This window comes from Orbicella faveolata, unplaced genomic scaffold, assembly GCF_042242905.1.
Source record: "Orbicella faveolata isolate gen_17 unplaced genomic scaffold, um_ofav_v1 contig_25, whole genome shotgun sequence".
NCBI lineage: Eukaryota > Metazoa > Cnidaria > Anthozoa > Scleractinia > Merulinidae > Orbicella > Orbicella faveolata.
This window is the reverse complement of record NW_028301553.1, coordinates 28,922,501-28,936,791: the sequence shown is the minus strand read 5'-3', so window position 1 is coordinate 28,936,791 and position 14,291 is coordinate 28,922,501. Positions and strand designations below refer to the sequence as shown.

At 40.5% G+C, this 14,291-nt stretch overlaps 2 protein-coding genes across 2 annotated transcripts in view; one reads left to right on the top strand and one right to left on the bottom strand.

Moving 5' to 3' along the window:
* Nucleotides 1–14,291, bottom strand: part of LOC110041477 (dynein axonemal heavy chain 8-like) — a 65,990-nt gene that overhangs the window by 33,273 nt on the left and 18,426 nt on the right. Inside the window, exons 18-31 of the mRNA XM_089294967.1 lie at nucleotides 10,391–10,746; nucleotides 9,940–10,057; nucleotides 8,957–9,137; nucleotides 6,979–7,166; nucleotides 6,322–6,454; nucleotides 5,781–6,016; nucleotides 5,597–5,701; nucleotides 5,247–5,360; nucleotides 4,642–4,704; nucleotides 3,953–4,191; nucleotides 2,533–2,773; nucleotides 1,961–2,160; nucleotides 1,159–1,312; nucleotides 429–592 (exon numbers count right to left, since the gene is read on the bottom strand). Of these exons, the coding sequence (XP_089151093.1) occupies nucleotides 429–592; nucleotides 1,159–1,312; nucleotides 1,961–2,160; nucleotides 2,533–2,773; nucleotides 3,953–4,191; nucleotides 4,642–4,704; nucleotides 5,247–5,360; nucleotides 5,597–5,701; nucleotides 5,781–6,016; nucleotides 6,322–6,454; nucleotides 6,979–7,166; nucleotides 8,957–9,137; nucleotides 9,940–10,057; nucleotides 10,391–10,746 (2,492 nt within the window). The remainder of the gene's footprint in view (nucleotides 1–428; nucleotides 593–1,158; nucleotides 1,313–1,960; nucleotides 2,161–2,532; nucleotides 2,774–3,952; nucleotides 4,192–4,641; nucleotides 4,705–5,246; nucleotides 5,361–5,596; nucleotides 5,702–5,780; nucleotides 6,017–6,321; nucleotides 6,455–6,978; nucleotides 7,167–8,956; nucleotides 9,138–9,939; nucleotides 10,058–10,390; nucleotides 10,747–14,291) is intronic.
* LOC110041488 (uncharacterized) overlaps nucleotides 13,064–14,291 on the top strand; it is a 3,862-nt gene continuing 2,634 nt past the window's right edge. Inside the window, exon 1 of the mRNA XM_020746772.2 lies at nucleotides 13,064–14,291. This exon is cut by the window's right edge and continues 2,634 nt beyond it. Coding sequence (XP_020602431.2) covers nucleotides 13,102–14,291 — 1,190 coding nt within the window. The 5' untranslated portion in view covers nucleotides 13,064–13,101.

Here is a 14,291-nt window from a genome sequence, read left to right as displayed (position 1 = left end):
GAGAGAACTAAATTATCGATTGAGCACGTTGAATTTTACACAGTTCCACCCCAATATTTAAACAGCAGACATGCCTGTTATTTTAGAGATTTGGTGCGCTTTAATCTCTTTTTTGCTGAACTTTGTAATTGTATGAGTTTCTAGAACACTTCTTGCCGCTACCCGTCCGCAATATTAGAGAGCGTTATTTTCGATAGAGAGCACCTTTCGATAATCTATACAAAACACCTCAAAATAGCCCTTCATCAGCAAGTACCAACATCTAAAAGAAGGCCGTTAGGTTTCTTTCAGAAATCTATACAAAGATCTCAAAAACAACCTATATTTTTGATTGGCCAGTTACTGCATTCAGCTGTACGGTGTTTAGGTGCGCAACTGAACTGAAACTAGAACTGAAGTTAAAGAATTGAACCCAGGACTAAATTTACCCAGTGAGCGATTTCTGACAAAGCTCCAGTTGTTCCAGTAGGTGAGGCAGCAGCTGACCAAGTGTATCGTCGCCCACACAGCACGTGACCACGTTGGGTGTCTCGTGTGCTCGAGTCATGATCTTCACCCAGGACTTGTCAATGTTAGCAAATCGCTTGGCTTCCTGCAAACAAAACAACAATAGCAAAGGCCTTAGATACTTGATTAAAACACCAGGCTAAGTCGAACATTTATGCCCACTGTAACATCGTTGTAAGTTTTACATACACTGTATCATTGCAGGGTTCAAAATAATGAAAAGACATGTAAGGTTGCAACTTAAAAATATTTATTGCAATTACTTTAATTATTGACTGTCTTGTTTACATCTTCTCATCTACGATCAATGCTACCTTCCGCTCTAACAGTTCAGTAGCAAAACCTGGTTCTTTCAGTCAACAGAAAACAGAGAAGGAGTTTTTAAACAACACCATATGTAAGATGACAATGTCTAATACATTTTACAAGCCGTAAAATATACAATAGGAAACTCTTTGCAAAATAAAGTAATGATCTGATTCTCATTATATCCATTCGTTCTGTCTGAGGCACAAACATTGGTGGCGGAGATGCGCTCACTATTTTCAAGGGGGGGCCTAATTTTTTCTACTTCCAACAAGAAAAGGAGACCTAGATCCGAGGCAATTCCTTTAAATCCGAAGAAATGTACGATGAGACACGTCTAGTCACCTGTGGTAGCTGTTTAGCGATGTCACCGCCCACAAACACAGCTTCTAAGTAAACCCACAAGTTTTGCACTATCATCCAGTTCTCAATGATGTCGGAAGTGTTAGACAGCTTCTGAACCCAACCCTGAATGTCTTTCTTGAACGGTGCGTTGTACCTGAACACCAAAGAGAAGAGGTTCAAAGTCATTCGCTATTCTTGCAGTCTACTAAAGCGTAACTAACAAAACGTGCGCATGGTACCATAAGATACTTCGTGTGAAATAAAGTATACATATGTGCTATTTGCCGCATAGTGAGTTCAGAATTCTACAAGGAAGCTATTATAATTTGAGACAAAATTGCCCGAATCTCTTCCTGAATTCACAGCTGCCCACTTTCTTCGAGATTGCTAACAACGAGGTTTGTAACGGATATTTTCGATAAATTGACCTATTCTTCTGGCGTTAAATTTGAATTTCCTTTTTACGTGATACGCGATCTGCTAGACAGCCATGAGCTGTTATCTAACATAAACGTGAAACGAAAATCAACCTTTTTCTACGTAAGTTTGTGACCGTTACGTGTTATTGCAAATGCCAAAAAAGGGTCAAATTGTAACGTCTGTTTTAGTTTCTGTAGAGCATTACCGTGATAGCCTTGGCCTCTCTTTACAACCCTCCGCAATAAATTACTTTGGACTGACACTGTCACCTATACATCTACTTTGCCTGTTTCTGATCAACTCGGTGTTAAACGCACGCAAAACTGTATTAAAATTCACTAATCAGTCAGTTAAGTAAATGTTATCTGACTTGGTGCATTACCTATTGCTAAGCAGTGATCCCAGCACCATTAGACTGTCTTCCAGTAGTGAGATGATCTCAGTTGTTTCACTTCCCTTCAATAGTAACTCTCCGCGGTTCTTGAATCCTGCAAAGCTAAACGCTTGTGACTTCCACTCTGCTACAACCGCGCTCAGTTTAGCTTCAATGTCCTTCTCCTTGACGGCCGAGATGCATATGTCCTAAAATGGGTGGCAGTTTGTGAGAACTTAAACACAAGTTGTAAAGCAGTTTTTAACCATGATAAAAGTTATGAGTTTTCTAAGTCCTGTCATTAGAATTTAGTAGATCACGTCCGACATGGTCTGACCAATCAGAACAATTCAACAGTTTTTTCCTAAGCCAACCAGCTGAGAACTTGAGCCAAACTTAAATTGGGTTCCTGACTTTTCCCGCGCTTGGCACAGTCGCAAGTTTTTTGCACCCCCGCCACTCACTGGAAGATTTTCCCGCGCTTGGCACTCACTACAAGGTTCTTCCACAATCTTTGACTGGCTCAGGAAGCTACATGAACGCGACATGAAATGTGGATGCATAACATGTGATTTACTGACCTCGATGTCTTCTTTGTTTTCTAGCAGTGGCGCCTCCATGATATTCCTGAGCAAAAAGTTTTCTGATTCGACATCAAACTTGTGCCCTGTGACTGTAGCTATTCGGTCCCAGTGGCGCTCTTTCATAGCTTTGTTGGCCATCAACTCCAGAAGAGGGCAGCACTCGTTAAAATCGTCAATCTTCTTCTTCAGTTCGTTGAACGCTTGCCATTCTTTAAGGGCTTTAGGCAGCTTACGACACCTGATGTATTATACCAAAGCGTTATAATGTTCGTCCGATCAACGTAATTGTTACTCTAGCAATCTAGAAGTACGTTAATATAAGTGTCGAGTGTTAATAGTCCTACAGCATCAAGACTTCGTAATTCTCTTATTTTTTGCAAACGCCAAATGAGGGTACTGTTCACCGACGAAATCAGGTAAAAAATGTTATGGTTTTCAGCGTCAATAGTCTAATCATAATGTTTAAAAAGTTTGAGTTTGATCGTCAAAGGCGCAGTCTTCACTATTCGCCATAACGTTGAAAGGTAGTCTGCGTCAAGCGAGAGGCCCATACAGGCAGAACTTATCCCGGTTTCTGTAGCCAGTACCCATTTGAAAATCTACATGTGGAGAGGCACTGTGAGAGTGTAGTGTCTCACTCAGGAACAAAACCAAGGGCCATGGCAGGGCTCGAACCCAGACCACTCGATCCGAAGTCCAGCGTGCTAGCCGTACCTTCATAAAGGAGGATCCCAACGGAATTAAGTTCATTCCACTGAAATAGAACCTGCCCCGAGATTTTTGTGAAACTTTGCTTATTGATTGTTTATATTATAGGAACTTAAATTTTGAAATAAAAATGAGGAGTCCCCGTGTTCGTTTAGGAGTAACAGCACCTTGTTTATACCCAATAAATCCTTATAATAGCACCATGACTGTAGTCACGATTGCTTGCTAAATTTCCGACGATTGTTTTTTGTTCTATACTGAGAATTGGTCCATATTTATTTTACACAGAGAAATTTATTATTCAATTCAAAACAACAGAAAAAAAATGATAGGTCACCATACTCGTTTGCGAGAAAATGACGATTTACCTCTATGGCGAGGTCCAGCTGTGAAGAAAAAGTCGCCATGTTTTAATACGCGCGCGCTAATCACTCGTGAAATTATGCGCAGTAGGGATGCGCAATGCAATACTGGGGAATGACCTTAAGAATTAGTATCTCGTAAATGAAAAAATATAACCTTGAATGGCAAACGAACTCAACGTTTACGATCAGTCGTCAAAGATAGACACAAAAGTTTGTCATAAATTGACAAAATATTCCTGATGTTGGAGACCTTGACTCTCAAAACGTTCCCCACCATACTGTTTTCTATCCAAAAAATCTATCGATAACAATAACACTACCGTAGAACAATGCTCATACAACACCTGTTTTGAAAGTCAAGCAATTCGTTGTTGATCCTCTCTATGTCGACCTCAATCCACAGGATATCATAATAGCCATTGACGCCATCTATCACAGCGTTGTACAGCCCATACAGTTTCTGTAGCAGGCCTAGTTCTTTTTTGGTACGAGCTAGTTCAGGATACTCCGTCACAGTCAGACCAAACAACTGTTCACCTCCTGAGTAAGTGGTGTATTTACGCCACAAGGCGTCAAAACGACTCTAAAAACGGAAAGTCAGCGTTGAGCATTAATGCGGTTACACCTTTTATTTGATTAATAAAAAATATAGCTGCTGCAAAAAGACTGTTATGTCAACACTGAATGTTATTGGCGTTTGCAAGATGGTGTAACAAGTACACGTAAAAGAATAATTCGCTCTTTTCTTTGCGAACCCAACTTAAAGCAGCGAATTCCGAGCACCTGTAAGACAGCTGACAAATTTTCAAGGAAAAAAGCCAACGTCAAATGGTGAAGCTTAAGTCCAGTTTCAGTTCTCCCCATATTGTGATCCTTTCCCCCTTCCCCCCCCCCCCCCCCCCCGCTCTTTAAGACTCTAACTCTAAGCGTGATGTGCTTCTTTCACTTTTCAATTAAACCATTATCACTTGGTTTGCGCTTATCGGATTCAAGCTCAAATTCCTGATAGCTGTCCCTGCAAGTACATAATCACCTGAAACGTGTTCAGTCTTTCACTGGCTTCTTGAGGAGTGATGCCACTGACCATCGGACCAGCCTGTGGCAGATTTACAGGAGACATTCAGAAGAGCGGGAAATATTTGACATTCAAAAACTCTTAATCACAATGATTCCTGAGATTATTTACTGTATTACATATTAAGCGTGGATATCAGTGTGGTAAAGACGTGAGTAAAATCCATACAATCAGGAAAGTGATAGTCATACAATATCAGTCTAATCAAATATCGCTTTGTAATTGGCTCAGACCAATCGGGTTGCGCGTTTTGTTAAATTTAAGTTAAATTTCTGAGGATGAAATAGCCCGCTTTGTTTAAGAAACCAAAAACAAAAATACCGAGGGAAAAACAATCAAGTGTTGGGGTTGTTCAAGCCTTTTTTAACACAAACAAACAAACCCAGGAGTTTCATTGAAGAATGAGGAGGCAAAAGAACCTGTCAGCGTGGTTACAGTAGTTTACTCGCTCGAAGCCTCACTCAATAAGTATTAAGTATTAAATACAGTATCAAGAACTCGCTGTTAAAAAAAAAAAAAAAAAAGATATCAGGTCCTGAACCCGTAATAATCTACATGTATACCTCGTCATAGTCCCCCATGAAGTTAGTGGAGTCCTCACGGAAGACCACAACTCTCTCCAGCAAGTCAGCTTTGAATTGGGGCTGAATCTTTACCAAGTGACCCTGTACTTGGCCCTGTAACAAAACGAACCACGATCATCTTAGTACTCAATCGAGGTTAGCTTCTAGAAACTGAATCGCTTTATACACTCATCAATTTGCCGTGTGCATCTTTAGCTCTCAGTGAAAGCAAATGTAGATCAGTAACTGGGACAGATCCGTGAATTTTTTTTTTTTTTTTTTTTTCATCTCAGAATAAAACATCGTAAAGTGCCTTATTGGAAACGTAGAGGCATTATACAATTACTCACTGCCTGAGCCAGAAGTTTCTCAAAGGAATATCTAAGAGTGTCGACTCCTTCCACTTCGTCACGAGCTACAGATACCTCGAACTTGTTCAGCATTCCATAAGCTTCCTGTTATAGAGCAAACACACAATGAACGATCAGTAAAGCTTCTCCTGAAGATCATAACATAACTATCCTGCAGTAATACCTCTATCGGTCCGAGGGTCATGTCAATCCTAATCTCGTTCTGTCTTATATCCTCCAAAGCTGCCATGGCATTTCTCACGTCCTCCAAGTCGTTGATCTGCCGTCCGAGTCGCTTACTGTACTCGGACACGAATTGCGTGATTTCGTCCATGCGCTGTTTGTACTTGTTGTTGATGCTGTGGCCAAATAAAAGTTTCCACGCCTTGATCTCAACTAGTAGGGCAAGCTTGAATGGCTCTGTAAAAAGAACACAAAAACACTTATACAGGTGATCTCGACTGTACGTTTCCGGATTGTGCTAACCTAAAGAATTCGCTGTCAGAATTTTTTAACGTCGGGCGGGCTTGTCTCACCGAAAAAACGCTTAACTGTGTGAAGTTGAACTTTCAAATATTCCACTCTTAACGGCGGAAGGTGAACTGGATTTCTGATGGTAAAATGAATTTCTGATGCTAAGACACATTTTCGCTCTAGACATCATTATAGAAGGCTCGTTTTTTCTACTGTAAAACTAGTTCAATTATTTTACGAGGATCTCTTACCTGAGTACATTTCAATAGCTCCGTAGCCAACTCTGAAGGTTGTTTCTATGTTTTCAATCTCTTGCTCTATGCCCTGATATTTCAGAATCTCTGCCTTGAATTCTGAAAGAATGGGATCTGAAGCAACGAAATCCTGTACGTGTAAATAAAGATCAAAATTAGAAACGTTTAAGGGGCAGTGTGGTCGTTTCAGTAAGGTTGCCACCCACGTTTTCCGCGAAGGTGGAAGACTCAAGTACCTTTTAGTTTTCTTACTAAACCACAAGCAGTTCAGCAATCACAGAGAACAATTCGTGCAAGTAAGTGGACTGATACCTAAATTTCACGGAAGATGCAGATCAAGATTTGGAATTGGAATCAGATTATACAAATAATTATAATTTGGGCCAGAGTTGAGGTCATGTTGTAAGAGCATGAAGTCTGTTAATTACGTGCAGAAACCTTCTGTGTTTATTACGACTGTTTTGTAACAAACCATTTATTTCAACTTATCAGAGTAAATCAAAAACTCTCATGGCTCGAGTGCGAAACTTTGCTAGCGCTTCTCATCAATGTAATAGGTTAACAGTGCTATCTGAACACAAATTAGATGGGTATAATTTGTTCTTAGGTTGAATTCCAGAGTAAGTGAAAACGCTGGTCAGCATCATTACTCACAGCTACGGCTTTCTGCTTGTCCTCATCCCAGACTGAGTGGAACTGTGTAAAAGAGTCCAGACAGGTCATGACCTCAGCCTTGCAGGAACTTATCACTGAAGTGAGCACCATAAGTAGTTTGATAATGTCCTTGTGTTCCGATACGCTCTTATAGTAGTTTTTCAGCTTTGATGCAGGAATCTCTTCTTCTGCGGTTGAAAAGGACGTCCAGATCAGTATTTATGTAAATAATAATCAAAGGTTTAAGGGCTTGTTCACACTGCGCCGGAGAAATTTGACTAAACGCAGCTTCATTTCTACGGTTAGGCCTACCGTCCACACTAATCCGTCACGAAAACGGAGCCTCTCGAAAACGCTCTCCAAATTGGAGGAATTTGAAAACGCCGGCTTTGCGTTTTAGTGTGGACAGCAAGACATTTTAAAAACGGAACTTTTCCGAAGAACGATGACGCGACGATAATCATGTGATTTTCTTGCCATAGTCTTCCTCAAACACAAATCGAAAATGGCTGGGTTTTTCTTGCTGCGTTTTCAGAGCGAAGTTCATATTCCAGAGTGAAGTTCAAATTTCAGAGTGAAGGTCAAATTTCAGAGTGAAGGTCAAATTTCAGAGTGAAGTTCAAATTTCTCCGGCGTGGTTATGACGGGACCTAAGTGTCAATTGTTCTTCTTTTTGTTAACGCATGATTACAGCCCTTGGATTGAATCGTTTTCTCTAACATAAATCTTTGAAGATTTTCCATACTTATGTTACACACTTCCGCCGTACGTCCTTTAAAAAGGCGTTCGGCGGGGTGAGTAACACAAGTATCGAAATAATGTAAAGCACGATCTAAATCGGAATAATACATAATACTCATCGATGTATGGTTTGCACGACTACTAACAAAGTATGTCCAGTGTAAAACAACACAAATTCTTCATTTTTGGCCAAGGGCTGTTTTTATAAGAGTAACTGAATTTGAGAGTCAAGATAACCTTGAAAAGGGAATTATATCTATTTTGAACCTGGAATTTTGTTTAACGCGTGATTAGCAGCGTTGGAGTGAATCATAATAAAATCTTTCAAGATTTTGGATACTTGTGTTAAACACTTCCACCATACGTCTTTTAAAAGGGGGTTCGATGCAAATGAGTGACATAAGTATCGAAATAATGCAACACACGATCTAAACTCGTAATAATATATAATAATAGTTATCGATGTATGGCTTGCACGTGTGCTATCTCTAAACTACGCATGACAAATGGAAAACAGCACAAACTCTGTTCTTGTTAGAGTTAAATTTAAAAGAGTCAAAACAACCCTGAAAAAACATATTTTGAACCTAGAAGTGTAACTCTATTCTAAGTTGTAATTACTCCTCTAATAATAAACCTAACTCCACTTTAGAAGTTAAGATAACTCTTGCTATGAAGTAAAACTCGATTCCGGATTTGGAGTTAAAAATAACTCCAAAAAGTAGCTATGTTTGGCCAATAATGTTAACTCAGTCTTTTAAGTTGGAGTAACTCCTTGACTGAAAAATAGTGTTGATACATGTATAGTGCTACATGATGATGACAACTACTAGGTCACCGTCTAATGGATAAAATTGGCAGTAGTACCGTCAATTAGAAAGCCAAGGCTTTAAAGGGGCTTAAGCACGGCACTTTGAGTTATTTACGCCACGTACAAAATTACCTTTAAATTGAAGGGACCAGAAAACAGTAGTTTACTAAGATAGAAAAACACCAAAGAGATAATAATAAACCATAAAGGAGCAAGGATGGTTAAGGGTGGAGGAGACTGACATGGATTACAAACGACGAACTTGAAAACTTATGGCTAAACTTTTCAAGATGCGCAAGCAGTGAAGTAGTTCCTTTAGTAGCTGAAGTAGCTGAAGTAGCTCCTCGATTTCAAGGCAAGCCTCAAGTTACTGCAGTTCTTTGTTTTGTAACCCAGTTACTGTTTCTTTTCAACCCGGCTACTCACTAGATTCAGTGGCTCTCACGGTCCTTTTGATGTGACCTGGTGTGGAATCGTTCTGTGGATTAATTTCCATCTGTTTGAATCTCTTCTGTCCCCATTGAGCCACAGATCGGGTAACATCCAGCACAGACTGCGCAGCTTTGTTTAGAGTTTGTTGTATATCGTCCAGGCTGGGATGGATAACCTGTGCACAAGGAGATGGAATTTATCGCTCGGTCCATAATTATAGGTCAAAAGTGAACTGACAAAAGCAGTCTGTCCTGAAACCTCAGTAAACCTGAACCAAAGTAATATGTCTTAGAGTTTTATGAAGTTCGTGGTGTTTTTCTGTCTTTACAGTACTGGGCTTGATTGTGAGAGTGCGTAGCTATGCTTTACCGAAAGTATTCTTATTCAATAGCAAGTATAGCTATCCCGGGGGGGGGGGTACTCCCATATGCAAGCTATATGCCGCTGTGAAGGGTATGGTTTTCAGGCAGTTTAGTTTGGGATAGGGTATAGAAACCAAACAGTCTTGGTCTGCAATAGGTATAATTTACCGGAAAAGTGGCTAGTGCACAAATAAGTTAGTCTAAAACGGGGTTCTTTACTCGGGGATGAAACTCAGAAGTAACTTCTTAAGATATTGGTTTAGTTAGCGTATGTTGGACAATATTAGCGGTTACGTTTCTGCGTGGGAAATAGCTAGTCTTAGATAGGGTAGGGGTTTGTGGTGCCTAGTCTAGAATAGGGTTGAAAAATAAAGCTGATCATGGTCAAGTATAACGTTTCAGTGTCCCAGCGGACACCCCTACCCAAAGATTTACAGAGCACCAACCCCCAATAAAGCTATAAGCAACCGATTGCCTGGTTTAGATAACCCGCACCGTTACTTCAAGAGGCAAACACTCTACTTTGAATATCTAACTATTATTTAAAAAAATGTGAGTTAGTGTAAGTAATTAATGCAATGAGTGTCAGCGCTAAGAGCATGACGCATAACGCACCACTTGTGGAATAACCAGTGTTATGTCTGCCTTGAAGAAGGGAGCTTTGCTGAAAGCGTTTGTTGGGAAACCTGCAGATGCCGAGAAAGTTCCTTTACCATACGATGACCGCGTGATACTAAATAACATAGGGAGAGAAGTGCAAACAACATTAGCAACAAGGAATATTTTTCAGTTTCAAGCACGTCTATTGGGTCGTCACGCAATGTCACGCAGCACTTCTCAAGTTGCCTAGGACGTTGCGTGACGAGTAACCAGCAGATACTGAGAAAGTTCCTTTACCATACGATTACCGCGTGATATTAAATAACACTGTAAGAGAAGCGCAAACAACATCAGCAACAAGGAATTCTTTTTCAGCTTCAAGCATGTCTATTGGGTCGTCAAGCAGTGTCAAGCAACAATTCTCAAGTTGCCTGGGACGTTGCGTGACGAATCAAGCTAAACGCACCTGGTACAAAACAGTCTGCGTTTCATTCCATCCAAAGCATTTCTTGTAGCACGCAGAAGAGCCTCGAATGTGCGATGATTAAAGTACAAAATCAGCTCATCTATTTCTTCGTCAATAGTTTTTTCGTCGGGGAGCTTGGACGCCTTCTCTCTCTGTCCATCCTTGTCCTTTTCCCTGCTCTCCAGTTTGCGATCCTTCTCTTTGTCTGTGGCTTTGGATGACGGAGACCTGGGTCCCAGTGCTGATACACCTATGCTTTCCAAGCTCTCGAGGAAGATACTGGCTAACTCATGGACGGCTTCTTCCACGCACAGACTCATGTGATCCAGGACTTTGCCAAGAGGTTCGCAACGTTTCTAAACAACATAAAATAGTGTTACAATCTAATAACGAGTTTTGTCAAGGCAATCGGCATCGAAGCCGTTATTTGGGTTGCCACGCTCAGAAAGATGAGCATTGCCATGGTTGCCAGACATCTCCTTTCAAAATTCCCTGACTTGTCCCTGATAAAAATAAAATTTCCCTGATTAATAAATACAAAATGTCAGATATAGTAGCTGCTTCTAGCCTCCCTTTGCAGCCGCCGTTTCCACCCATTCATTAAGACTGATAAGCTGTCAAAAAAAATTCCTTCTTCTAAAAAAAAATCGTTGAGATCACATTGCTCCCAAATGTTTCTTCCAGCCTTCAATGGTATTAAATCAGCCGTGTTAAATAATTTAAATTTTCCCCGCCTTTTCTTCAAAATAGCAATTTTTCCAGACTCAAAATAAAATTCCCTGATTCTTCCCTGAGCTTGAAATTCCTATTCTCTGACCATTTCCTGACCTGTTGCAACCCTAATTGCACGGAAACCCAAATAACAGTTGACACATCAAAATACAGAAAAATAGTGGCAAATAACCAAAAGGTAACTTCCACACTACTCCTGTTTTATGAAACAACATCTTGCAGAAGTTATATTTTGCTTCGAGTTTTCATTGATTTAAAGTTCATTTAGGCTGTGGTGTTTTTATTGGTTTATCATGTTCATTTTGACTGTAGTCCTCGGGGTATGATGCTCCAGAGATCACTTGTCACCTGACTTAGCATCCGCACCTTGAAAGTTCTATAAAAGTGTGATGAGTTCCTGGCTAATTTTTCGTTTTCGAGTACAAAGTTCCAGTTTCTTTCAGCGTTCGAATGTAAAGCAAAAATTATAGGAAGAGATAAAGAAATAGACGAAGAACTTCTTATTCTAGATATTCACATATCACAATGCTAATCGAGAATTACTTGTATTTAGGTTGCGGACAAATTAAGTTATTGCATGGAGAATTAAATTTGCTCTCTAGTTACCGCAGCAAAAGCGAAAGTTTCCTTAGCTCATCATGTGATAACTGACTCTGAATAATTTTTTTAAGAAATTACTTTTGGTCGGTGCCCGACCAAAAGTAATCTCTTAAAAAACCGCTTCAGAAGGACCAGGAAGGCGAAAAAATGCAACACATGAGTCGATTAACGTTTCATTTAACTTTATTGGGATATTCAGACCAAGATGTAATTTAGATATGCAATTTTCAGAGCTTTATTCATAACCCTCACAGATTCGAACACATAGGGTGGTCCGCCTGTACTCTAATTTAAACATTTTTGTAACTTTGAAAACCACAACAATGAACAGTGAAGAGGAAAACGTCAGCGTAACAGTTGCAACTAGGCAGGAAAAAAGCCAACAATCCGTCACAACAAAAGCCAACAAATAAAGCTGCAGTACGTTTTAAATTCAAAGGCCTGATTACCACCAACAAAGGTGTTCCAAAACAGACAAAAACCTATCACATCACAGGGACATTTTGGTGGAAAACAAGAAATAAACAACATCCCAACACTCCAACAGATTGATGAGAGGAACGGCTGGTTCACTCAACACAGAAAGACACGCAGGTTAAACGTATATTATCAATGCATAAAAATAAGCCTCCTATTAACAAGACTATTGGTAAGACATTTAAGAGAGAAAACGCGAACGTTTTACGTTGACTTCTCTCGTCCCGTTTTCAAGATGGCGGTCCCGCCACTTACCCGCAACAAAATTCAACAAGAATACACGATTACGCGCGCACAAAACTAAAACAGATATTGCACACAGACAAAAAGTAACAAAAAACTGTACACACGTACACTTAGATAGCGAACAAAAGTGATATCAGGCCTGTTTCTGTTTTTTTGCCTTTCTTAACCTCTGTTGCCCTTCTTCAATGGCGTAATCTGAATAGGCTACTCGAAGGGCTCGTTCGTTGCTATGTGACGTCACACTGGCTGTGTTGAGTCGGTCACGAATCAATACCGGAAAACAATAGAGTCACCCCGTCCCTGCTGTCTTCTTTAATACAAATTCCAAATTACATTACACTGAACAAGTATGCACGTTCCTGCATTTCGAATGTTTACTCACCTTGCATGGCTTAATACTCCGTCATTTGACGGGACGCTTCTTGGATCTTATGAAGGAAACCTATTTGCTCTGATTATCCATCTTGTTTTGAATGCCGCAGAAGTTTCACGGGAGGAATGAAAATAGCACGCGTGTTGTATTTCCCATTTGACAGCCCTGTCAAATGGATAACCGCAAGCGACCTCTCATTGGCCAAGGTCTCGGAAACCGAAATGCCAAATTCGGAAAATGATCCCTCGCCTGTGACAACAGACAAACATTTCCACTTCGTACAATGAATACGACGAGAGAAGACGAGAAAAACCAGCAACTTAACCTCATTATCAAGACGCTGGGAAAGCGAGGAAAGGAATCCGAACAATGGAAAAACGCCGACCAAGATTACTGGAAGATGAGTTTAAATTTGCTTTCGGAGATTTTGAGCAACGCTTCGTCAACAGGGTCCATCGTGCTTCGACCTTACGGAAGCGCGGTTGAAGATTTAAAGAGCGAAGAAGCTGATGACTTTGGAGATGTGGATATAATGATGTTTCCAAATTCACATAACTTGTTAATCCACGAGGAACTGATCGAATATTTACCCCAGAATCCGCTGTTTGTCAGAATCAAGGGAGTCCATCACCCTTTGTTAAAGTTCTGCTGCGTGGAAGACATGGACTACGTCTCTACTACAGCTGTAAAAGATTCCCATGATTTAATCTACGGGGATATAGGCAAGTCGATTGCTAGTACAGCTTTTGAATTTCTTTCACGCGAAGAACCTTCCTGCCCTCCGCCATTCACTTGTCGCTACAAGGACAGCAATGACAGTCCTGCGGTAAAGTTTAATGTATTGCTCCCGCCTGATACTGACGTACACTACCCCTCAAGGAAATTACCAATGAAAGAATCGCTGCTAAATTCTTCAGAGTTCCCAGCAAAAACAACGCATGTACAAGAAAGTGAAACAAATCTTGACAGGAAAACAGAGCAACAGAATGAAGATATCAGCGAAAATACAAGTGGCTTAAAAGGAGAAGAGCAGCCGTTACGGCGCACGACAGATGTAACGCAAAATCCAAGTTACAATAACAAAGATGGCAAAACACACAAAACAAAGAGAATCAAAGGAGTGGAATTCTTGTGTACACACATGTTCCCTAACGGCAGTGAGAAAGCAGAACTTCGGAAAAATTACGTGGAAGCCGGAATTGATTTTGTCCCTGCATTAAGATCACCAGGATGGCCGAAGATTGCACAAGAATGGATCAGAAGAGAGCGTAAATGGCCTTCCTCTGAGATAGTGGGCAGTGTGATTAGGGATGGTTTTCACTTGGTGGTGAAGTCCCCCAAAGTCGGTGGCAATCCAAATTGCGACTTCAGAATTTCCTTTTCACATGCAGAATACCTGTTAAGCCAAGAGATGAACGACATCCAACGCGAGTGCTACCGATGCCTGAAGAAATACCATCGAGCTTATCTGTC